The 25,218-nt window shown below is 42.5% G+C and overlaps 2 protein-coding genes across 5 annotated transcripts in view; one reads left to right on the forward strand and one right to left on the reverse strand.

The window, feature by feature from the left end:
• The first annotated feature begins 7,171 nt into the window (after positions 1 to 7,171).
• On the forward strand, positions 7,172 to 17,233 carry LOC125461674 (ankyrin repeat domain-containing protein 1-like). Its single transcript, XM_048550635.2, has 9 exons — positions 7,172 to 7,424; positions 8,136 to 8,342; positions 8,488 to 8,619; positions 8,720 to 8,827; positions 8,926 to 9,024; positions 9,645 to 9,743; positions 9,843 to 9,941; positions 12,146 to 12,244; positions 14,753 to 17,233. Exons 1-9 carry the CDS (start codon positions 7,398 to 7,400, stop codon positions 14,849 to 14,851), a joined length of 969 nt encoding a protein of 322 aa, XP_048406592.1. The 5' UTR covers positions 7,172 to 7,397; the 3' UTR covers positions 14,852 to 17,233.
• Positions 17,234 to 20,745: 3,512 nt separating this feature from the next.
• rpp30 (ribonuclease P/MRP 30 subunit) overlaps positions 20,746 to 25,218 on the reverse strand; it is a 36,724-nt gene continuing 32,251 nt past the window's right edge. For 3 of the 4 annotated variants that reach the window (XM_048551327.1, XM_048551329.2, XM_048551330.2), the window contains exon 12: positions 20,746 to 21,357. In XM_048551327.1, the coding sequence (XP_048407284.1) occupies positions 21,245 to 21,357 (113 nt within the window). In that variant the 3' untranslated portion in view covers positions 20,746 to 21,244. Of the gene's footprint in view, positions 21,462 to 25,218 lie in introns of all 4 variants that reach the window. The other variant, XM_048551331.2, reaches the window with a different exon arrangement.

Here is a 25,218-nt window from a genome sequence, read left to right on the forward strand (position 1 = left end):
TTGTGGAGGTGACAGGCCAATGTCTGATCCATTACATCTTCAGGTTCTCATTCCTAAACGTCTTTATTTCAATTTTTAGCTTAGGTTACTTTCCCTAGAATTTACACTTGATTGAACCTTGTCAATAAGGAAGCATATCCTTTCTAAGATAACAAAGTGTGGGGCTGGATGAACACAGCAGGCCCAGCAGCATCTCAGGAGCACAAAAGCTGGCGTTTTGGGCCTAGACCCTTCATCAGAGAGGGGGTTGGGGAGGGGGAACTGGGAGAGGCAAGCATAACGTTTCAATCTCATATAAACATTGGATCAATAAATTTGCTTCTACTAAATATATTGAAGGTCATTAGACTGTACAAGAAAGATATTCTGGACACCTTGTGAACTGATTCTGCCTTTTGTCCTTTTTTCAAGTTTTTTTTGCATTGCTCCTCTCGATGATTCATGGATGGTACAAAGAAGGACAACTCCACTTACTTGAAATTATTTTGTCAATCCCAGAGCCATTCTCTTTTCATCATCATCCTCTTCAGCTTCCTGCTCAAGTTGTAGCATTGTAATGAGGAAACACAAGAACTCAGAGAGCTGGACTGCAGCATTTTTCATAACTGTGAACAAGACAAACTCTGTGAAGTCAAACAATTTCAAATTAATAGCGAAGAGAGAGAGAGAGAGAATAACAGGAGCCTTTGTAAGGTGAACCAGAACACATCAGCTTCACTAACTTATCAATTTATTCTTAAAATTTGACACTGTTTTCCTCAATTCTTCCAGGTTGCATGCCATCTACAGACTTTGAAATTGCCCTTGTACACTTAGATACAGATCATCAATATAATCAGGAAAAGCAGGTATCCAAAAGAGATCCAGATGTAGCTTCAATACAAATCACTCCCAGTTCAGGGAACATCCATTAACAATGTGTCAAGAAAAAGAAGGAAACATATGTTAGGTATAGACAACTGGGATCGTGTGAGTTGCTCGAGGAGCACAAGGGCAATAGGAGTATATAGAAGAGAGATATCGCAAGGGCAAAAAGAGGATATTAGGTAGCTTTGGTAAATAAGGTTAATGTGAATCCAAAGTGATTCTGCAAATATATTAAGGACAAAAAAGTAACTAGGGCAAAAATAGACCCCCTTAAAGATCAACAATGTGTGGAACCACAGGAGATGGGTGGAATGCCAAACAAATATTTGGCATTAGTATTTAGTGTGGAGAAGAATATGGAAGCAAGGAAACTTGGGAAAATAAATAGTGATGTCTTGAAAAATGTCCATATTACAGAAGAGAAAGTGCTGGAGGTTTCAAAACACATAAAGGTGGATACATCCTGATTACCCGATTAAGAAAAAGCCAGGAAATTATAGGTTAGTGAGCCTTGCATCAATGATAATGGGAACTGCAGATTCTGGAGAATCCAAGTTAACAAAGCATGGAGCTGGATGAACACAGCAGGCCAAGCAGCATCTCAGGAGCACAAATGCTGACATTTCGGGCCTAGACCCTTCATCAGGGCTGATGAAGGGTCTAGGCCCGAAACGTCAGCTTTTGTGCTCCTGAGATGCTGCTTGGCCTGTTGTGTTCATCCAGCTCCACACTTTGTTATCTTAGCCTTGCATCAATGATTGTTAAGTTGAGGGACAGGACTGGCACACATTTGGAAAGGTAAGGACTCATTAGGGATCGTCAGCATGGCTTTGTGAGTGGGATATTGTGTCTCACTAATTTGATTGAGTTTTTTGAAGAGTTGACAAAGAAGATTGATGAAGGCCGAGCAGTAGACATTATCTATGTTAAAATATATCAAGGCATCCAAACAGGTTCTGCATGGTAGACTGCTTAGCAAGGTTAGATGACATGGAATCCAGGAGGAGTTAGCCAACAGGATACAAAATTTGCTTAAAGGTAGGATACAGAAGTTGGTGATGGAAAGTTTTTTTGGACTGGATACCTGTGATAAGTGCTGTGCTATAAAGATTGGTGCTGGGTCCACAGCTTTTTGTCATTTATATAAATGATTTGGGTGTGAATATAGGAGGTATGGTTAGTAAGTTTGCAGATGACACCAAAATTGGCATAATGGACAGTGAAGATTAACTCAGAGCTCAATGGGACCTGGATCAGATGGGCCAATGGACCAAGGAGTGGCAGATGTAGTTTAATTTAGATAAATGTGAGGTGTTGCAATTTGGTAAGGCAATCAGGGCAGGAATTATACAGATGATGGTGGGTCCCGAGGGAATAAAGAGACCTAGGAGTGCGGTTGCATAGTTCATTGAAAGTGGTGTCACAGGTAAACAGAGCGGTAAAGAAACTGTTTGGCGCACTTGCCTTCATCTGTCAGAACATTGAATACAGGAGTTGGGAATGCCATGGCTATCCAAGGCGTCAGTAAGGCCATGCTTAGCGTATGGCATTTAATTCTGGTCACCCTGCTATAGCAAGGATGTTAATAAACTGGAAAAGGTGCAAAACATATTTACAAGGATGCTACAAAGACAGGCAAGTTTGAGTTATAAAGAGAGGCTGGATAGAACATAGAACAGTACAGCATAGTACAGGCTCTTCGGCCCATGACGTTGTGCTGCTTATTATCCTACTAAGATCAATCTACCCTGCATACCCTACATTATACTATCATCCATGTGCCTATCCAAGAGTCGCTTAAATGTGCCTAATGTATCCGACTCAACTACCACCGCTGGCAGTGCATGCCATGCACCCACCACTTTCTGTGTAAAGAGCCTACCTCTGACATCTCCCCTATACCTTCCTCCAATAACCTTAATGTTACGCTCCCTCGTAATAGTCACTTCTGCCCTGGGAAAAAAGTCTTCGGCTATCCACTCTATCTATGCCTCTCATCATTTTGTACACCTTTATCAAGTCACTTTTCACCCTTCTTCACTCCAGTGAAAAGAGCCCTAACTCCCTCAACCTTTCCTCATAAGACCTGCCCTCCAGTCCAGGCAACGTCCTGGTAAATCTCCTCTGAACCCTCTCTGAAGCTTCCACATCCATCCTGTAATGGGGTGACCAGAATCAAATACAATATTTCAAGTGTGGCCTAACCAGGGTTTTATAGAGCTACAGCATTATATAGGCTGGGACATTTTTCCCTGAGTATAGGCTGATGGATGACCTTGTAGAGGTTTATGAAGTCATGATGGGCATGGATAGGATGAATAGCCAAGGTCTTTTCCACAGGGTAGGGGAGTCCCAAACTAGAAAGCATTGGTTTAAGGTGAGAAGAGAAAGATCTAAAAGGGACTCCAGGGGCAACATCTTTGTGCAGAGTGTAGTACATATAGGGAACAAGCTGCCAGAGGAAGTGGTAGAGGCACAACATTAAAAAGACATTTGGACAGGTATTTGTATTGGAAACGTTTAGAGTGATACAGGGCAAATGCAGGAAAATGGGCATGGTTCAGTTTAGGAAACCTGGTTGGGATGCAGGACCTGTTTCAATGCTGTATGACTCTATTAAATATTTGTGTCATGATTCATCCACAGTGAAGGAAATGTCTCTAATTCTCTGTAAGCATTATTCCAAGCCAACCATGAGGCTTGGGAGCACATATAGCTTTCTGACTAAGCCAGTCTCAACAGAAAACAATGAGGCACATGTCAGCATGGTGAAATCAATATAATGTGAAGTATTTACAAGGGAAATTTAAATTTGAGAAAATATTCTTGCCATTTGTGTTCCCAAAGCATACATACTCATGGCAGTGGGCACAAACGGAAATTTGTAATCACGAACCAGATCTTCCCTGTTTGATCAGGAGCCTCTTTAATAAACCATTTGTCGATGCAGTATTGTCAGCTGGCCACAGTTTTCATAGATGAAACCATACTCCATTGTGGAACCTTGTATGTGGAAATTAGAACATTAATTATATTCATGTGGGTAAGGGCAAAAAGAGAAAACAGAAGTGACCCACAGTTCCAACTGCAATGCCGCCTAGTTAACAAAATGCTGGCCTAGTGAAATGCATTAGAACAACTTCCCACCGCTGGTGAAAATACTGCTTCTTCCAATGCAACCACAATCTTCTTCATATCCTGACTTAGCTAAGATATTAACTCTTCTGGGGTGACCATCAACCAACAATTTCTCATTTCATTTGAAACGAAACAAGCCTAAATTTTGAGTTTGAGTGTCTGCAGCATCCTTATATCACACAAAACTGAAATGTGACCTTACTGACATATTGTTAATATGTATGGGTTAATTGGATCAGACCAATAAAGAACATCAACGTGTCACTTCCAAAATTGTGAAATAGAAATAATTATATGGTGGTCACTAATAAATCCCATAAAGAACTCAGTGGAAACCTCATTATACAGATATTGCTTGGAATGTGAAACATCGTACCAAATGGATTCATTGTGGCATACAGCATAAATACTTTTAAAGGTAGGCTAGTTGCATCAATGATGGTGAAAAGGTTAGAACAGGATTAGATGAAGTAGGGCAAGTGAAGCAAAAGCACCAGCTTGGAGTAGTTGAGTGAAATAATTCGCTTCAGTGCTGTAACAATACAATTCTATGAAATGTTGGATAAATCTCCATAATCACTGCAAAATTTGTAAATCAGTCTATTATAATTAGTTGTTTTGCATTTACATAGTTTATACAAGTTTGATTTTTTTTCAATTAATACATGTGGATGGCTTAAATATGGTTGCAAATTGATAGCTGACAGTTTGGAAGGTTATCATGGAAACATTGCACCTTCATGTCGTTCCTCATTGTTGAATATAAAAATGTTTTACATCTCTTCCAGCACAATTTGCACTAGAAATTACTCTTTACCTTCACTCCCTGATTTACAGACCATTAGATAGTGGCAGAAGTAGGCCATTCAGCCCATTGACTATGATCCAGCTTTCAAGGAGTTTATGGCTGAGCTGATCTGATAATCCTCAACTCCACTTTCCTGCCTTATCTCGATAATTCCCTTAATGATTAAAAATCTGTCCATCTTAGCTTTGAACATAGTTAATGACCCAACGAATACAGATGTCTGTGATAAAGCATTCAGCAAATCCACTACCTTCTGAGAGAGAGAAAAAAAAATCCCCATCTAGTCCTAAATGGACACCCCTTACTCTTTGAGAATGCCTTCTGGCCATAGACTCTCCCAGAAAGGGAAACAATCTTTCCAACTTGAATTTTGAATGTTTCAATAAGGTGGCCTCTCCTTGTAAAATGAGCACAGGCCCTACCCACTCATTGTCTTCTTATCTAAGGACTTTGAAGAGTAAGGGTATTAGAATAATTTCCCTGTTAGTTTTCCGCACAGTACATTTCAAATACTGTACCCTCGCAAACATTATGGGAAATAGAGATAATGGGAACTGCAGATGCTGGAGAATCCAAGATAATAAAGTGTGAAGCTGGATGAACACAGCAGGCCAAGCAGCATCTCAGGATCTGCAGCCTCTGATGAAAGGTCTAGGCCCAAAACGTCAGCTTTTGTGCTCCTGAGATGCTGCTTGGCCTGCTGTGTTCATCCAGCTCCACATTTTATTACCTTTATTGTGGGAAATAGCATGTGTTGGCAAATGTTTTAAACATGGTCATAAATGCTTTCTCCAGAATGTTGAAGGAAAGCCAGCGCTGTCAACATCAATGTGTGACACAGACATTCCCTTTAGCTTCAAGAAGGCAGGGCACTGTTTTAGCGACAGCACAGTAGTGGGAACTACAGGAAGGCTGGCAAGTGTTATTCTTAGTGCAAATAAAACAGCTGAGGACCAGGGGTTCTTTTCCTGAACTGTTGTTTATTTCTATTTGGTCTTTTAGACGCTACATTCCAGTCAAATCCACAAAGGGACACGCACTTGCTTCGAGCGGATCACGTTCTGAAAAGACAAACAGAAATACACGTGTTAAATTATACCATAAATAATATCACGCTTACGTAATCAAAGTAAATATTATTAGACCGTCAACTCGGATTTCATATCAGCCACGCAGCCTCCGATGCAGTTTTTCGTCTGTTTATCTGATTTGATATCAGTTATAAACACTGACAGTTTGTGTATTTGTGTAACATCTGTGTTTTCGTTGTCGGCTTGTGGTTGTGTCATTACGGTTATAGATATCATTCGCGTGTAATTCACACATTCCTACTCACTCCGTTGGCTCTACGCTACAAACTGCACCAAGCCGAGACTGAGTGGACCCTCTCAAATTTAAGGGTTCCACAGATTGACCGATGTTCCCTGAAGCCGCATGTCCCTCAGCAGCTCCACGTTTATCCAAATTATCGAGGATTGGTTCCTTCTCGTGGAATTCTGTCGAAGGGAAGTCACAGTAATTCAGTACTTCCTCAGAACAGTAAAATAATTAAACCAGTGAATATGGGTTGGGGGGAGGGGTTGTGATGGTGGGGAGTGCAGGGTACAGAAGCTGGGTACGGTCCATCTGCGGATGTTGGAAATCTGAGATATAATAAAACACAGCAAACGCTTAAGCAGGACGAACAGCACGTGTGGCGAGAGCGAGAGAGAGATGTTTGTGCAAAAACCGTTCGGAAAGTTCCTACTGGCCACTTAACGCGCTGCAGTGGGCTGTTGTTCACTTCCCTTTCAATAAACCCCACGGAGCACCTCATTACACCGGCCCGTCTCTCCGTGTGGAGAGCGATCCTCTTACCTTCAAGGGCAGTATTTCCGAAAAAGATGACACCCCTGTCTGTGACTGTACCGCCGTCCGGAAGCACAGTGATCCCAGCTTGGCGGGCTGAATTCAGATGCAGAAATGTCCATCTGACCAATAAGCTGCTCATCTGGTTTGAAATACACGTATTTTCGAATCGGTGACAAATCGTTTTTCCCAGCAGGGAGACGTATTAAAATGATGTAACGGAAACTCAGAGGCTGTCCACGTTGTGTTTGAGCCCTGACTCTGAGTCAAGGTGAATTGTAACATGCATCCATTTTACGCGCCCTTGTTTCTAGGATCTGCTCGGCCGGTGAAAGGAATTTCTGGAATTCAGCAAGACAGCTGTCACGCAAAACATGAGGTGGCAACATGATTAGCATAGTTTGTTCCTTCAGTCAGTTCTAATAGCACAAGGATTACATTTCAGATGCTTAATATATGCAGTTTTGTCTGTGTTAAAGGCGCCTTTCATCCCTAGTTAAAAAGGTCTTGTGACATGAGATCACGCCTCTTACTATGCCAGGAATGACAAGGAAGCGCTGGCTCTCGCTGAACTCTGGCTGAAGCTCCCAGCTTGGAACATGACCTCACCCAGAGGCGCCCATTCTATATATAAGGGAGGTGGGCTGGGAGTCTCTCATCAGGAGTTTGCAGTTATTCGCTGAGGAAACTCGACTAAACTCAAAAGGAGCTCCACTCCACAAGAACGACTGGCAACATGGTGATGCTGCGAGTTGAAGATCTGGTAGGAACTTTTGGACACCAAATTACTGTTTAAGTACATGTCTGTACTAGTGATAAACATCCAGTACTGGAATTTTACAGATATTTTGTCTTTATTGTCACCTGATTGCGAATTGCCATCTAAAAGAATCGTGTTACAAAAAGAAACAATATTTAATACGAGAAGCTGGTGGGTTTGCACTTTGTTACTTCTGCGGCTACTGTATTCATCCCCATCAAATGTTTTACAAGACAAATGAATCTGTTAATAATGTGGTTAAGTAGAATTACCATGATGAGTCACATGTACGCTTGGTTAGTTCTTTATTGTTAGGGTTGGGTATACAATGAACCAGGAGGTATTTTGCATTTAAACTGCCCTAGTACCCATGGTGTTCCACTAGTTGGGAAGCTGCCTAATTAAATCAAAGCTGCTCAGTTTTGTGGAGCGTTCATACCGGGGGAGCTGTGAATACAGACATGAAGTTCGCTGTTTAAATATATATTTCGGATGGAGCTGTTTACCTGAGCTGGGATGTTACCTGTAGCTCAATTCAAGTTAACAGCCCTTCTTCCTAAACCCGAAGGCGGGCAAGCAGAGAAGATGGTTAACGAGTTATTTCTGTTGGATAAGCTCAGGGACTGCGAACTGAGCTCCTGCAGCAAACTGGGCTTCCGGGGGCCGGGCCTGCTCTCCCCATCCGAAAGTCATTGCTGTTCTCTTTACCGCCAGGTGACAGGCAAGCAGAGTGAGGTGAAATCTGGAGGATGGGAGGCCGAGACACCAGCCATGCGGGAAGAGTTTGGCAGCGGAGAGTATTGCTCGGCGATGGCGATCGAGAAACAGGACGGCCTGAAAAGCCAAACGGCGCTTTTCCCGTTCATACCCAGCCACAAGCACCAGAAGGAGAAGCTGCAGCCGGTGCCACGCTGCAAAAATGTACGTGTGAATGTAATAAGTCATCAGCATGGGACCAGCGATTTGACCATCCGAATGGCAATTCATGTCGCGCTCCCCTCCGGCTGATGATCGACTGATGGTGTGTGCCCGCTGTCACTAACCTTTGTCGCTCTTGTATGTTTAGGTCAAGCCTGTTGCGCAGAGGCTGAAACTTGAAACGATAGATGACCTCCGTTTCCTTGTCAGCCTGAAGAAACACAAGCATCCCAAGGCCGTGGCTGTGGAAGCCCCAACGCAGCAGGAACCCGACGCTATTGTAAGTTCAAGGCAGCCGTCACAACAGTAAGAGCGCAAAGAAGGCGAGCTGGTCTTCTGGAAGGAAGAATCTAACCCCCTGCTCCTTGTGTTTGACCCAGATCGGACCTGTAGATGTGGAGACTTTTTGGAAAGCGGCGCTGGAGAATAATCTCCCTGTGATTGAGAAATACCTGGCTGACGGGGGACAACCAGACGTATGCGACCAGGTAAAAGGAAAAGCCAATCCAACATTATTAACATGTTTTTGTTTTGTAATTCTGGATGATGAAATGAAACCAAACAATTCTTTTTCGTATTCAAACAGTTTAACAGGACTGCCATGCACCGGGCTTGCTCCGAGGGGAACGAGGAGATTGTATTGAAACTGCTAGAAGCCGGAGCCTCCACTGAATTTCGAGATATGGTACTGATCCTTTACCGTGCATTATCTGCGCAGCAGCGCGGGGTGAAATCAGTAATGCTAAAGTCATGTGCACCAACGGGATGTTAACTAGAACCATTGCTTACAAGGGCTGCACCAAACCTGTCTTCCAAAAATCTGAATTCAACTACAAGAGAGTATAAGGGCGGATTGTATCCCCTGGAATGTAGATAAAAATGTGATTTTATGAAAGCTTTAAAGATATTTAAGGGGATTAATGTGATAATTACTATTATATTGGTTCAGGAGTCTGGGACTAAAGGATATACTAACAGCAATTCGTCCTGGATCATTTAGTTGTATATCTAATGTGAAATCAACCGAGTTTTGTCAGTTAAATAACATTACAGACGGAGATAGCGATTTTATTCAATGTCAGAGCAGAGTCGGGGCCTTAATGGCTGAGTCTTTTTCCTGTATTTCTTTGATCTAGTTTGAGAATGATCAAATGGCAAAAGGAACAGGCATGGCGTGGTACTATATTTGACATGGTTTATGCCATCTCATCACGCGATCAGACCTTCCTTTTTCATGCCACTTTAATCCACACTACTCGTGAAAGATTCTCTACTAACAGTGACATTGACTTGCTTCATGCACAGCTCAACGCCACAGCGGTCCACTGGTCCTGTCGTGGTGGTAGCCTGGAAGTGCTGAAAACCTTGTTAAACAATGATGCAAATGTAAACGCCAAAGACAAGGTAAGCAGCTACCGAGAGAATCAAGTATCATAGCTAAGATTCACTTGCGATAGCGAATGTGTCAATAACTGCTTTTTGTGTTTTTTTTGTCTAATGCAGCTCTGCAGCACTCCTTTACACGTTGCTGTCCGAACTGGGCATTATGAATGCGCGGAACATCTTATCGCATGTGGTGCTGATCTGAATGCCAGAGATATAGTATGTATTAGTTCATGCATATAGAATCCGTTCTATTTAATCTTACCTATGTTATATTGGATTTATATCTTCTGTAAAAGAGAGTGGTAAAGCGCAAGGTTGTACCACAGCGTTTTAATTCTTCTACTATATATAGACTACACCGGATGACTTGAGTGGTATCAAAGGTTATAGCATACCAGAGCACTGACATCGAGATTCAAGTTTGATTTGAGATGTGCAAGATAGCTATTTAACAGTTGTTTAATGTGGAATTATACTTTCTGGAATATGAAATGCAATGGAACATTTGAACCCTATTCCTAATAAGCACAGAAAGACAACATAAGACGATTTAGAACTCAATATCACTGCTGACCATGAGCTGTTAACTTGTGCCAATAGCCCATCTGTTTCAATAAAGCCCTTTCGTGAAGCAAATTTTCCAACCCTATCGCGTTAGACCTAAACGAGACTCACCACACAGCTCAGGCTGACCCTTGTCTGCTATCTGTAGCGACCCCGTCAACACATTTAGTTCTGTCATGATTCTAAAAGAAAGTCCACCAACACCTCAGCACAAAGTGGATGGACAATACGACCATACCAGCGAGGTCCACGTCCCAAGAAATGTGGAAAACTTACGTGGAAAATGGAATGTCATCCGACTAATAGATGGTGTTTGAGTTTGGGCTAAAGTCAAAAGTCGGGGCCAACTAGAAGGAAGTTTGTTTTGATGTCCGACAGTGGGGTGGTACTAGTTGAAAAGGTGATGTTTAGCAGCGGAGTATTAGAGTGCGGAGGCAGGACCAGGAAAGGTTAATATCTGATCAATGGTCCGACGCCTTCCCGCTAAAGAGAGTGCGCTGAAAGTGGCAGGAGCAAGTAAATATAGCTTTTGGATGTTTGCTGGTATCTTTGTGTTGGAAGGGACTGACACAGAGAGTCGAGCTCAGCGGGAAGGTCGCATACACAGCCCGTCTATTGGAATCTCCTTCTTGCCTGAACAGCCGAACCTTCCTCCCGGGCTGTTGAACTCCGAAAGGCTGCACGACCACTTAATTGGCTACCCCCGGGCGACGGCAGCTGCAGATCATCAGGGTCAGGACCTGTGTTCGTCCCCTTTCGTGAAAAGCAGTAAAGTTAGCACACCATCTCCAATGATCTGAAAGTAGCTCCCTTACAGGCTTTGGGATATCAGGCACAGCAATAATAATACCCTTTACTTGAATTACCTAACAATGAGAATTCGATACCTGCTTTGTTCTCCTGCCATCTTTACAATATGGTATGCTTAATTGATCAAAGTACAGGTGGGGACGCAAAGGTAGGAGCGTTCCTAGGAAACAGGCTTCAGATGCACTTTCAGCATGTCAGAGGGTCTGAGTAAGGCTATGAGCAGCATTCAGGCGCCAGAGATAAGTGTATTACTATTCACGGCCAGCGTGAGTACTACGGCTGGAAGCCTTTGATTTGTGTTCTGGATATTGTGAGTCACAATTGACGGTCGATTTTTCTCTCCACTCCATTGCTACTCTACTCGCAGCAAGTAAATACTTCTACCAAGTCAATAAGCGGCATTGGGCACCTAGAACTTAGAAGGGCAGGCTGGTTTACTCCAAATCAAAGGGTACTTATGGCAGGGCTTGTGGTCAACCTGGAGACTAAAGAATGAACATCAGCGCATGTTATGTATTTCATTACCGGAGTTTGCAATTGTTTCATCAAGCAACCATTTAAAATCAGTTACTGTTTCTGTATTCTGGTTATTGCACAGCGACAACGAAGTACATATACAGCATTGACTGACTCAATAAGCTTTGGCTTCGGCGAACAATACTTAAACTGCGATAAGATAGTGTAGAGCTGAAGGAACACAGCAGGCCATGGCAGTATTAGAGGAGCCAGAAAGCTGACGTTTCGGGTCGGGGCCCTTTCCAAAGCTGCCTGGCCTGCTGTGTTCCTCTAGCTCCACATTGTGTTATCTCTGACTCCAGCATCGGCAGTTCTTACTGCCTCTGAATGCTAAAGCTGCATGGGCTTGGGTCCCTTTACCTAGGGAGGGTGCACTTGCCTGAGGAAACAGAAGTTTCACGAGGGCTTTTAATCTCGTTTTTGGGGAGAATTTTCTTATACGAAGTTGGATTACACGTGATGAAAAGTGGTGGAAACAAAATGATTTTGTTGAATGGTGACCTTTATTCCTGAAACTATATTTTCTGAAGGAAGGAGACACTCCTATGCATGATGCAGTCAGACTGAGTCGTTACCGGTTGATGAAACTTTTGATGATTTATGGAGCCAATCCAACTTTTAAAAACTGTGTAAGTACAACAATTGGCAATCTTTAAAGCATGGAAAGACTTTGAAATTAGATTCCTTGAACGTTCTTTCACAAAGTGGCATAATTTATTACACCGTTTTGAAGAACCTGAATCAAGATAGTCAGTGAAACGATAACCAGAGGTTAGCTTAAAGGTAAATAACAATAATATTAATAACAATGTCTAAGACAACATTTTAAACCAACTGGAAACTCTAGTTATGAGGCTTTTCAGCTTCTTACTTATTTGTTCACTGAAGTGGGCATTACTGGCTGGTCCAACATTAATTTCTCGTCCCTAATTAGCCTTGAGAATGTTGAGGTGAGCTGCCAACTTGAATAGCCATAGTCTATGGGGGCAAGTACACCAACAGGACCACTAGAGAGTTCCAGGATTTTGTTCCAGCGACAGTGTAGAAATGGTGATTAAATTCCAAGTAAGAATTGTGTGTATATCTATATTATAAAATACTTATATTTTACATTTTCCCATTTTCCTTGCTTAATTTGGGGAAAGTCATCCTGGCAAGTGAGATTTCCTCAGTGAGAAAGAAAAATAAATCCATTACATTCTTTCACTGACCTCTAATGAAAGGTTAGGGTTAGATGCTTAGAAAGGACGTTAGTTTTGGACAGATGTTTGGTCCATTACAAGCCGCTGTACAATATGTCAAGTTTGCAGCAAGAATTTTCAAAATCATGAATATAATCTACAGCAGTTCATTTCAAAAATTTGAATTATCTAATATCTTCAAAATAGCATAAGATTTCATTGCCTAAAATAAATTTAAAGGTCATGTGATTGAAATTACTCTCCAATCTAAACTGTTTAAAGTTCAGTTCAACATCTTTGAAGGGCCTGTTTAAACATATTCCTTTATGTTTAATAAAGTGTGTGTTAAATGTATTACCAATTGATTGCTGTGGTAGCCAGCATTACAATCAGCATATGCTTTCTTGAACTGCACAGCATTAATTAGACACTCAAACTATGTAAATTATAAATCTCTGCAGTGTTGACCCCAACATAACTGCTCAGCATTAACTCAGTAATGGTCCCTGGGAAGGCAGGTATAATTAAGAAATTACCTGAAGTGCAAAACAATGATCAATTTTTTAGATCAACACTTTTTTTTCTGATTTTTAAAAAACCAATGAGTAAAACTAATGCGAATCGTTCGAGAAAGGCAGGAAATGCAACATATTAATCAGCTGCATTGGAGAAAATACTTGAATCTTTCCAGATTAAGCCCTTCATTAAAACTGAACAAATATTTAAGAGATTCATAACTAATGGGGGAGCAGGGAAATGGAATTATCCATGGACCGACCTATCATCATCTTAAAAGAAAAGACAGATTATTTGATGATTAGTTCTATTTTCACATCAGACACCGGAAAATTATGTGAAATTAAAGAAACAAAGAACATGGGGCAAGCTAAAGGCAGTGGGAGCCATACCAAGGAAGGGATTAGGAAATGGATCGAGAGCCAGTTGATCAGGCCTAAAATTAGAAGGAATAGGCAAATAGGGTGGAATATTTCAGATTTTCCTATTTTGTACATTATCTAATTGCATTGTAACACCACAGATGTTTTAAGAAAAAAGGTGACAAGCAAATCCACGAGATGAAATCAGCCAGTCAGTACGGATTTACGAAATGCAGATGTGTCATGTGGATAAAAAAAAGGCAGATTATTATTTAAGAGGCAATAGATTGAGAAAGGAGGAGGTGCAACAAGACTCGTACACCTAATGCTGAAAGCATGGAGATGCAGTAGGTGGGGAATAAGGCAAATGGCACAATGGCCTTCATAACAAGAGGATTTGAAGACAGGTGCAGGGATGTCTGCTGCAGTAATACATGGTATTGATGAATCCACACCTGGAGCACTGTGTGCAGTTTGTTTTCTTTATCTGATGAAGGATGTTGTGTGGACGGAGTGAAGGCGGCTTACCAGGCTGTTTCCTGGGGTGGCAGGATTGATGCATGAAGGGAAACTAGATCGACTATATTCACTGGAGTTTAAAAGAATGAAGGGGGATATATGAAAAACTATAGAATTTTAACAGGCTAGGCAGGATAATGGAGGAAGGACATTCCTAATGAATAGAAAGTCCAGAACCAGGGATCACAGTCTAAAGAAATGAGACAGACCATATAAGACTAAGGAGAAATTTCTTCACCCAGACAGCAGGAATCCTCTGGATGGAATTCTCTGTTACAGGAAGCGGTTCAAGCCAAAACACTTGAATGTTTTCAAGAAAGTGAGTTATATATAGTTCTCAAATCTACAGGTCTAAAACGGTATGTAGAGAAAACAGAAGTAAGTTCCCGAGATGGATGATCATCCATGATTATATTGAGTGGCAGAGCAGGGCTGAACAGCCTACTCCTGCTCCAATTTTCTGCATTTCTCTGAGAATTCAACATTTCAATAATTATTTGTTACATATTAAATGTTGCATTTATATTTGCATTTCGTAATTGGCGCTGTCTTATTACAGAATGCACAGACACCGATAGATCTTGCTCTACAGTGGCAAACTGGTACGAAGGAAATCCTTAACCAATTTATGCAAAATTCACAGAAGTCAGCAAAGTGAAGCTTGCTTCAGTGCAAATTACATCCCATCGCCATCCCCCAAGGATGACAGTGCATTCTCCTGCTCTGGCAGTTTGTGAGAATTTCAATACTCACAATTTGTTATTAGAACATTAGTTTAAACGTGATGTGGTACTGTGATAATTTATTGCAATTGTTTCAGTTCACAATTTGATGAAAATGAACTAAGAGACCTGGAATGTTGAGATTATTTTCAAAGAAGATTGGAATCTCTGTGGATCTGTCAGTAATCAATTTATTGAGAATCTTGAATGGTGAAGGAATTAAGGCTGTGGGATATTGGAAAGCTGAAAGTTGGAGTCATCTACCAGCGCATGATTGAAGTGTTCGACATACTAGGAGGGATAAGGTTTAAAAAATTGCAAAGGATTTCACGACTCAACATCTAAATCAGCAACGGTGAAAAATTAAGTTCTATTACATCCCTCCATCATTTCAATTAAGATGGTAACCCAACTTTTAAAAATAATTTCTTATTTACATAAGAATTGGAAGAAATGAAGGTATGAGTAAGTACTGAATATGGAAAAGCAGAAAGTGAGGATATGCGAAACTTATGAACTGAATAATAAGGATGTAATCAACTATATGATGTAAAATTTGTATATTTCTATAGTTGTTTGAAATTTGTAAATTTTGTACACATTTTAAGCATTTATTGTTATTTATGTGAAACTGAAGTAAAGAGGAATAAGGCTACATTTAAAAATAGTAGATGATTCCAATAGTTTAGACATATTGTGAATTAATATGGATTGCACAATGATAGATTGCAGCAGGGAGAAAGTTTATCAAGGTAAAATGTCTCAAGTTGGATATTGATCAGAGGAAACAGAAAGACTTGATAAATTATGGTGTCACACTTATTGACACTGCACAGCAGAATGCAATCCACTCTCAGTAAACATAAGCAAAGCGCTTGCAAAATTTGTGTGTAGCTTGCGCTTTTAGATTATTGTGGGCAGGTTGCTCAAGATAGCATGCTTGTGAACTCCATAGCATTATGATGTTTCATAATGTTGATTTGGATTTCTTCTGTAAAAAGGGACAATTTCTGATGCAACGTATTAATAGCGAGTTCTATTTTAAAAGCTTTTGTACTGTCCTGTTTTGGATTTTTGAGATTTTCTTAGAAAACACTGAAGACAATATGATACAAAGAACAAAAAAAGTATGAAATATGGAGTCGAGACTTTTAAAAATCATTTCAAATATCTAGTAATTAGCTCTATTCACATCACTCTGTCATTTGTGAAGATAAAGGATGCAAAAATTGTTGGCCATTGACACATCAATGCTACCTAACAGGCAGGTGCAATTAAGCAATTCAAAGAGCCCACCAATTTTTTTGCTGTTGGGTTGAAGTTGCCAATTCAGTTTGTGGCACAGCAAAGATTAAAACTGGCTAGCTAATTATTCTAACAACTATGAAAGAGATTATTAATTAAGCTGAAAAGGTTAGATCTGAGTTCCAAATTTTAGGGCTCATGTGGTGCAGTGCTCACAGCTATTTGGCCCTTCTTGCCTCCTCTGCCATCCAGTGTGTCCATGATTGATCCTCTATCTCAATGCCATATTCCCACTTTCTCTCCACACTCCTAAATGCCCTTAAAAAAATCTAAACATTTATCTATCCTTTCAATATAATCAGTGACTTGGCCTCTACAGCTTTCTGTAGTAGAAAGTTCCACATATTTACTACCCTTAAGAGAAGAAATAGTTGCTCTTAGTTCGAAATGGTCTACCCTGACATGGTGTCCCCAAGTTCTCCATGAGGAAAAACCTTCTCCCTGAATCTGGTCCATCCAGCCTTGTTAGAATTTTATACGTTTCAAGCAGATCACCTCTCATCCTTCTAAACGCTAATGAATACAAGTCCAGTTGAGCAAATCTCTCCTCACTGGTAATGCCGAGTGAACCTGTGCTGCACTTTCTGTATAGCAAGCAGATTCTTAGGTAGGAAGACAAAAACTGCACATAATATTCCAGTTGCCTCTTCAAGGCCCTGTATAAGTGCAGTAAGACATCACCACTTCTGAATTCAGATCTCTGTGCAATGCTGGCCAATACACCATATTCTTCCTAAATGCTTGCTGCACTTGTTTTCTTACATTGACTAGACTGGAATGAGTAATTGTTACAATTCACACACATGTTCTTTAAATATGAATGGGGTTAATGGTGATTAGGCAAAGTTCCTAATCCATTCTTGCCAATTTGCACCTTATACCATCCTTCATTTAGATTCAGGGCCAGATTTGACTACTTCATTGATAGTAGGAACTGCAGATGCTGGAGAATCTGCGATAACAAGGTGTAGACCTGGATGAACGCAGCAGGCCAAGCAGCATCAGAGGAGCAGGAAGGCTGATGTTTCGGGTCTAGACCCTTCTTCAGAAACCTTTCTGAAGAAGGGTCTAGGCCCGACACATGAGCTGTCCTGCTCCTCTGATGCTACTTGGCCTGCTGTGTTCATCCAGCTCTACACCTTGTTATTTTTGACTACTGTATTATCCATCCTAATGAAGAATTCAACCATATTATGATCACCCTTCCCCATGCAACTCCACACAAGATTGTTGTTTTATCCTTTCACATTGCACATTACCCAGTCTAGAACAGTCTGTACTCTGATTGGTTTCTCAACATATTTGTCTAACACGATCAGACACACTCCAGATAATCTACCTGCACAATGCCATTGTCATTTATAAATTAAAATAATTCATGATTACAGTTTGTAGTTTTGGCATACATCCGATTTCTTGTTAATGCCTTCCCTTCCATCTCCACAACTGCTTGGTGACTTACAATTTTCTGCCACTTAGTGATCCTTATCTCCATCCGTACATCATTTCTCACTACCTCATTGTTTTGCTCTTTTACTAACAAGACTGTCTGACCTCCTTTCACTTTTCATCTGTCTTTTCCAATTAAGGAATACCACTGAATGTTCAGGTCTCATTCTTGATAACCTTATAGCCATGTCTTTGGAATTACAAACAATTATTATAAAGTTGCATTTATTTGAGCTCATTCATTTTCCTTATTGTGCATGCACCACACATGAAGACAAAGCCTTTAGACTTATCTTTGTAACCTTGTTAGTCATCTTAGCTTTAATTTGCACCAAAGCCCCATATATCTTTGTGCTCATCTTTTCTCTTTCCCTTTTGCTTTGTACCTTCTAAACTTGCACTTATATCTTCCTGAGGAGGCAGAAGACAGAAAGGTAAGGTGATCCAGACGATGGGACATTGGAGCCTCAGCTTTTCCATCTGTCCAACAAGTTTGTGGATTTCTCAGCATGCTTGGATGTAAAAGTGTGTCAGGATGGAAGAGCTAACTAGCTGGTGTACCTTGGTACGGGAAGCCATTCACATTGGGGAAATGAGAAAGGGGAATGTCATGGTTGTAGGGTACAGTATAGTGAGGAGGGCTGACACAGTTCCTTCCAGCAAACAGTGCAAGTCCAGATGGCTGAGTTGACTACACAGTGGCAAGATTTCAGGATATCTGGTCACAGTTGGAGAGCAACCTGGACCAGCACTACTGGATCCTCTCCTTCCCAATGCATGGTGCTATCATTGACATAGGTAGAACAAAGCAAGAGGCTCTGCTCATTGAGTATGAAGTTAGTTTTGAGGTTCTACTTTTTAATTTAGAACATAACAATCTCCAGATTATTGCCTGAGCCATGTACAAATTGGCAAAGGATGAATGAGGTTAGTGAAGTGACTGCATGACTCAAAGATTGGTCTGGGAGGACAGGGTTCTGGTTAGCTGGGGCCTGGCTATATCAGGGCTGGTATTGTGTAATGTGGCATGAGTAATGAACGATCTTCAAGACAACAATCACAACACATTTGAATTTTACATGCAGTTTGAATGGGAGAAGTGTGGGTCTAAAACAAGATGGGGTCACTACGTGGTAATGAAAATTAGTGACCAAATTGACTGAGAAATTAAGCTGGCAGATAGATCGGTAGAAAAACAGTAGCAGGCATTGAAAGGGATATTTCAGGATGCTCAAGGTAAGTCCATTTGTACTACAAAGTAAAATTAAAAAGGGAAGAAGACACCATGTGTGGTTAATTAAAGAACTCAAGCATAACAACAAGCTTAAGGGAAAAAGCATTTAATTGTACAAAGGAGAGAGGCAGGCCAAATGGCAGGTCAGAATATGAACAGTGGTAGAGAATGTCTAAAAATGTTAATCAGGATGCATAGAGCCATGGGGAAGCTAGCTAGAAATGTGAAAAGAAGTTGGCAAGAATTTCCGTTAAATTCTTTCAATAAAAAGGAAAAGAGTAAGTAATGAGAGACATGGTCTCCCAGCAGTTGAGAATGGGCAGTTATCAGTAAATAAATTATTAAAAAAGGCAATAAATAAATATTTTGCTTGTCTTCACTGTTGAGTGTACAAAAAAAATCCCGGTAATACCTATAGGATCAAGAAGTTGACGGAAGACTTAAAATTCGTGAAATTCTAATCTCCAGGGAAGCAGTACTAAACAAGCTGATCGAACTGCAGGTTGATAAGTTTCCAGGTCCTGATGGACAGCATTTGAAAAAAGATAGCTAATGAGGTAGATGATGTGTTAGTGTTAATTTTCCAAAACCAATGAGATTCTACAAAGATGTTATTTTACTGGAAAATAACAAGAAGGGATGGATTGCTGAAAATGGGAAACTAAAGGCCAGCTAGGCTTGACAACTGTTGTAGGGAAGCTGTTCAGATCAATCATTATGGAGGTTGTAACTAGACACTTGGGAACATACAAAATAATCAGGAAGAGTCAGCATAGTTTTGTGAAAAGGAAATCCTATTTAACCAATTTATTGGAATTATTTGAAGGAATAACATGCTCTGTGGATTAAAAATACAGCTTGTTGATTCCCTGAAGGTATTTGACAAGGTTACACATAAAAGGTCATGGGACAATTAAGAGCTTGTGGTACTTGGAGTTACATACCGACATAAATAGAAAATAGACTGACTGGAAGAAAACAATGAGTCCTTTTTCAAAAAAAAAGTCAGCAGGATGTAACAAGTGGGGTTTCACAGGGTACAGTACTGGGCTCTCAATTGTTTGCAGTTTACAAGAATAAGAAAGATTAGGGGTTTGAAGGCTTGGTGATTAAATTTACAGATGAAGCAAAGATAGGTTAAAAAAAGTACATTGTGAAGATGATAATGTATTTGGTTAAGCAAGTCCCAGCATGTTCAATCTTTCCTTATAGTAATAAACTTACAGTTCTGATATCATTGCAGTAAAACTTTTGCTGTACCTTCTCCAGTGTCTATACATATCCTCTTTCATTGTACGAAATCCAAATCATTCAGTACCATACAAGCTTGACATCACTTTTCAATTCTCTATCGCTCCAGAAGCGCACCGATTTTTTTCCCTCTTGGTTAATACTGGCCTTACTAACCTGCACTGCTACTTTGTCACTAATGTATGTACACCATAGAAAGCCATGCTTCTCTATTTGATTTGGACTCATTTACCAGCCCCCCCACCCAACTTCTTTAAATGTACCATCTCACATGATCATTGGAAAACCAGATAACTTGACAGAAATGAGAACTTGAATGCCTAACAATTACAAAGTGCCTGCATGAGGAGCCTCCACCTTTGGCTTGCTCCTCCTTTCACATCACCTCCCCATATTTTCAGAAAACTTTAAGGCATGGACAAGCACTGGCTTAATCGAAGATGCTCATTATGATACAATGGAAAGAATATGCAAATACAGAAAATGCATTGTCTTTTAGATTAGAAAACTTCTTGGAACCGACTGCAGGTCTACAATGCAGGACCCACAGGTTAAGCCTATTCTTTGAAGAGAAATGGGTACAACACCATCTACTGATTCACACAATAGTTTATTAGGATTGTATGATAAATAAGATTCACATAAACATATTGTCTAGGAAAACAGACAATATTTGTTATGTACTACTACGCATAAATGAACATCAATGTTGATTGTTAGTCTTACTGAGTCTTAAAAAAATTAATAATTCTTATCCATTGTGCTAGGTTTTATGTCAGTTGTAATATTCATTCAAGAATATCCACAGTCTGAACTCGTACTCACCAGCATCCTGGAAAATCATTTTCTCACAATGAGAAAAGTTAGATTTTAAAGATTTTAAACGTGTTAGTGCAACAAAATGTGCTGCAGAACTTAATTTTGTGCATTCAAAATCACTGCTGATGGAATAAAATGTGAAGTGGTAATTACAGAAGTACAATTTAAAGAACACAGCCCTATTTCAACAGCATTATTTACAAAAGAAAAGCGTTCAAGCTCGCAAACTTTAAAATCAAACTATAAATTCAACAATAATATTTTTTCACTGTCAGTCACTTTTGGTCTTGGCTCGTTTGGAAAGAGGTCTTTCTTCATCCTTTTCTTCAATTGCTGGAACTTTCCTCACTGTATAAATCACACCTAATGCAGTCTTTCTGGTTTCTGTATTGAAACACAATTCAAAGTTTAGGCGGGAGTGAATTCATTCATACGATTACAGGAACATAAGAGGGTCTTCATCCAATTCTTCACTGTGGCATCCACTCCTGTTATAGTATTGCAGAAAGCCATTAAAAAAACTTGTCAACTGGTAGAAAACTGTACAGTTTTATCATCACATCATGTAAATATTAGGTTATCATCATTTTTAGATTGCAGTTAGCACAAGATGGGCTTTTGTCAGACCACAAAATCTTGGGACAAATTATTAGACTGAGGTCCTAGTTTTCACATCAAACCAGTGCAAGGTAATGTACTGCTTTATTTAATATTACGTCAGACTGTAGGACATAGGATCATCTCTAATTCTGCATATGATGAGCTTGTAATCTTATTTTCTTACACGACAGTCCTCGATAACAAACTAGACTAGAGACATCAGTTATTCTGAAGTTCTGATGACCTTGCTAACCAGAACACACTATAAAGCTTTGCAGTCCCATATTCAGTAAATATAACAGATAAGGAGAAAAGAACCAACCAAAATTTTCTGAAATGTAACGACAATATTAAATCAGAGATAATGGAAACTGCAGATGCTGGAGAATCCAAGATAATAAAATGTGAGGCTGGATGAACACAGCAGGCCAAGCAGCATCTCAGGAGCACAAAAGCTGACGTTTCGGGCCTAGACCCTTCATCAGAGAAGGGGGATGGGGAGAGGGTTCTAGAATAAATAGAGAGAGAGGGGAGGCCGACGGAAGATGGAGAGAAAAGAAGATACGTGGAGAGGAGAGTATAGGTGGGGTGGTAGGGAGGGGATAGGTCAGTCCAGGGAAGACGGACAGGTCAAGGAGGTGGGATGTGGTTAGTAGGTAGGAGATGGAGGTGGGAGGTGGGATGGAAGGGGGTGGCTTGGGGTGGGAGGAAGGGATGGGTGAGAAGAACAGGTAAGGGAGGCAGAGACAGGTTGGACTGGTTTTGGGATGCAGTGGGTGGAGGGGAAGAGCTGGACTGGTTGTGTGGTGCAGTGGGGGGAGGGGACGAACTGGGCTGGTTTTGGGATGCGGTGGGGGAAGGGGAGATTTTGAAGCTGGTGAAGTCCACATTGATACCATTGGGCTGCAGGGTTCCCTAGCGGAATAGGAGTTGCTGTTCCTGCAACCTTCGGGTGGCATCATTGTGGCACTGCAGGAGGCCCATGATGGACATGTCATCTAAAGAATGGGAGGGGGAGTGGAAATGGTTTGCGACTGGGAGGTGCAGTTGTTTATTGCGGACCGAGCGGAGGTGTTCTGCAAAGCGGTCCCCAAGCCTCCGCTTGGTTTCCCCAATGTAGAGGAAGCCACACCGGGTACAGTGGATGCAGTATACCACATTGGCAGATGTGCAGGTGAACCTCTGCTTAATGTGGAAAGTCATCTTGGGGCCTGGGATAGGGGTGAGGGAGGAGGCGTGGGGGCAAGTGTAGCATCTCCTGCGGTTGCAGGGGAAGGTGCCGGATACGGTGGGGTTGGAGGGCAGTGTGGAGCGAAGAAGGGAGTCACGGAGAGAGTGGTCTCTCCGGAAAGCAGACAGGGGTGGGGATGGAAAAATGTCTTGGGGGGTGGGGTCGGTTTGTAGATGGCGGAAGTGTCAGAGGATGATGCGTTGTATTCGGAGGTTGGTGGGGTGGTGTGAGAGAACGAGGGGGATCCTCTTTGGGCGGTTGTGGCGGGGGCAGGGTGTGAGGGACGTGTTGCGGGAAATGCGGGAGACACGGTCAAGGGCGTTCTCGACCACTGTGGGGGGAAAGTTGCGGTCCTTGAAGAACTTGGACATCTGGGATGTGCGGGAGTGGAATGCCTCATCGTGGGAGCAGATGCGGCAGAGGCGGAGGAATTAGGAATGGAATTTTTGCAGGAGGGTGGGTGGGAGGAGGTGTATTCTAGGTAGCTGTGGGAGTCGGTGGGCTTGAAATGGACATCAGTTACAAGCTGGTTGCCTGAGATGGAGACAGAGATCCAGGAAGGTGAGGGATGTGCTGGAGATGGCCCAGGTGAACTGAAGGTCGGGGTGGAGGTTGTTGGTGAAGTGGATGAACTGTTCGAGCTCCTCTGGGAAGCAAGAGGCGGCGCTGATACAGTCATCAATGTAACGGAGGAAGAGGTGGGGTTTGGGGTCTGTGTAGGTGCAGAAGAGGGGCTGTTCCACGTAACCTACAAAGAGGGAGGCATAGCTGGGGCCCATGCGGGTGCCCACGGCCACCCCCTTAGTCTGTAGGAAGTGGGAGGAATCAAAAGAGAAGTTGTTGAGGGTAAGGACGAGTTCGGCTAGGCGGATGAGGGTGTCGCTGGAGGGGTACTGGTCGGGCCTGCTGGACAGGAAGAAGCGGAGGGCCTTGAGGCCATCTGCATGCGGAATGCAGGTGTATAGGGACTGGACGTCCATGGTGAAAATGAGGGGTTGGGGCCCAGGGAATTGGAAGTCCTGGCGGAGGTGGAGGGCATGGGTGGTGTCACGGACGTAGGTAGGGAGTTCCTGGACCAAAGGGGAGAAAATGGAGTCCAGATAGGTGGAGATGAGTTCGATGGGGCAGGAGCAGGCTGAGACGATGGGTCGAATAGGGCAGGCAGGTTTGTGGATTTTGGGAAGGAGATAGAAACGGGCCGTGCGGGGTTGGGGAACAATGAGGTTGGAGGCTGTGGGTGGGAGGTCCCCTGAGGTGATGAGGTCATGAATGGTGTTGGAGCTGATGGTTTGGTGCTCGGGTGTGGGGTCATGATCGAGGGGGCGGAAGGAGGTGGTGTTGGAGAGTTGGCGCCTGGCCTCGGCGATGTAGAGGTCAGTGCACCATACTACCACTGCGCCACCCTTGTCTGCGGGTTTGATGGTGAGGTTGGGGTTGGAGCGGAGGGCTGCCGTTCTGCGGGGGAGAGGTTGGAGTGGGTGAGAGAGGTGGAGAGGTTGAGGCGGTTAATGTCTCGACAGCAATTAGAGATGAAGAGGTCGAGGGAAGGTAGGAGGCCTGGGGGTGGTGTCCAGGAGGAGGACTTGTGTTGGAAGCGGGTGAAAGGGTCAGTGGAGGGAGGGTTAGGTTCCAGGTTGAAGAAGTAGGCGTGGAGGCGAAGACGGCAGAAAAACTGTTCTATGTCCAATCGTGACTGGTATTCGTTGATGTGTGGTTGTAGGGGGACAAAGGTGAGCCCCTTACTAAGGACTGACCGTTTGTCCTCAGTTAGTGGGAGGTCTGGGGGGGGGGGGGGGGGGGGGGATGGTGAAGATGCAGCAGGGTTCAGTGTGGCTGTCTTCTCTGGGGTTGCTGGCTGTGGAGGTTGTGGGCGGAGCGATGAGGTCGTCGGCCATGGGCGGGGTTCCGTCGGCGTTGGCTGTGGGCGGGGTTGGCCATCTGCCAATGTGATATACTGCATCCACTGTACCTGGTGTGGCTTCCTCTACATTGGGGAAACCAAGCGGAGGCTTGGGGACCGCTTTGCAGAACACCTCCGCTCGGTTCGCAATAAACAACTGCACCTCCCAGTCGCAAACCATTTCCACTCCCCCTCCCATTCTTTAGATGACATGTCCATCATGGGCCTCCTGCAGTGCCACAATGATGCCACCCGAAGGTTGCAGGAACAGCAACTCATATTCCGCTTGGGAAGCTTACTTCTTCAACCTGGAACCTAACCCTCCCTCCACTGACCCTTTCACCCGCTTCCAACACAAGTCCTCCTCCTGGACACCACCCCCAGGCCTCCTACCTTCCCTCGACCTCTTCATCTCTAATTGCTGTCGAGACATTAACCGCCTCAACCTCTCCACCTCTCTCACCCACTCCAACCTCTCCCCCGCAGAACGGACAGCCCTCCGCTCCAACCCCAA

The sequence above is a fragment of the Stegostoma tigrinum genome, chromosome 20, assembly GCF_030684315.1.
Source record: "Stegostoma tigrinum isolate sSteTig4 chromosome 20, sSteTig4.hap1, whole genome shotgun sequence".
NCBI lineage: Eukaryota > Metazoa > Chordata > Chondrichthyes > Orectolobiformes > Stegostomatidae > Stegostoma > Stegostoma tigrinum.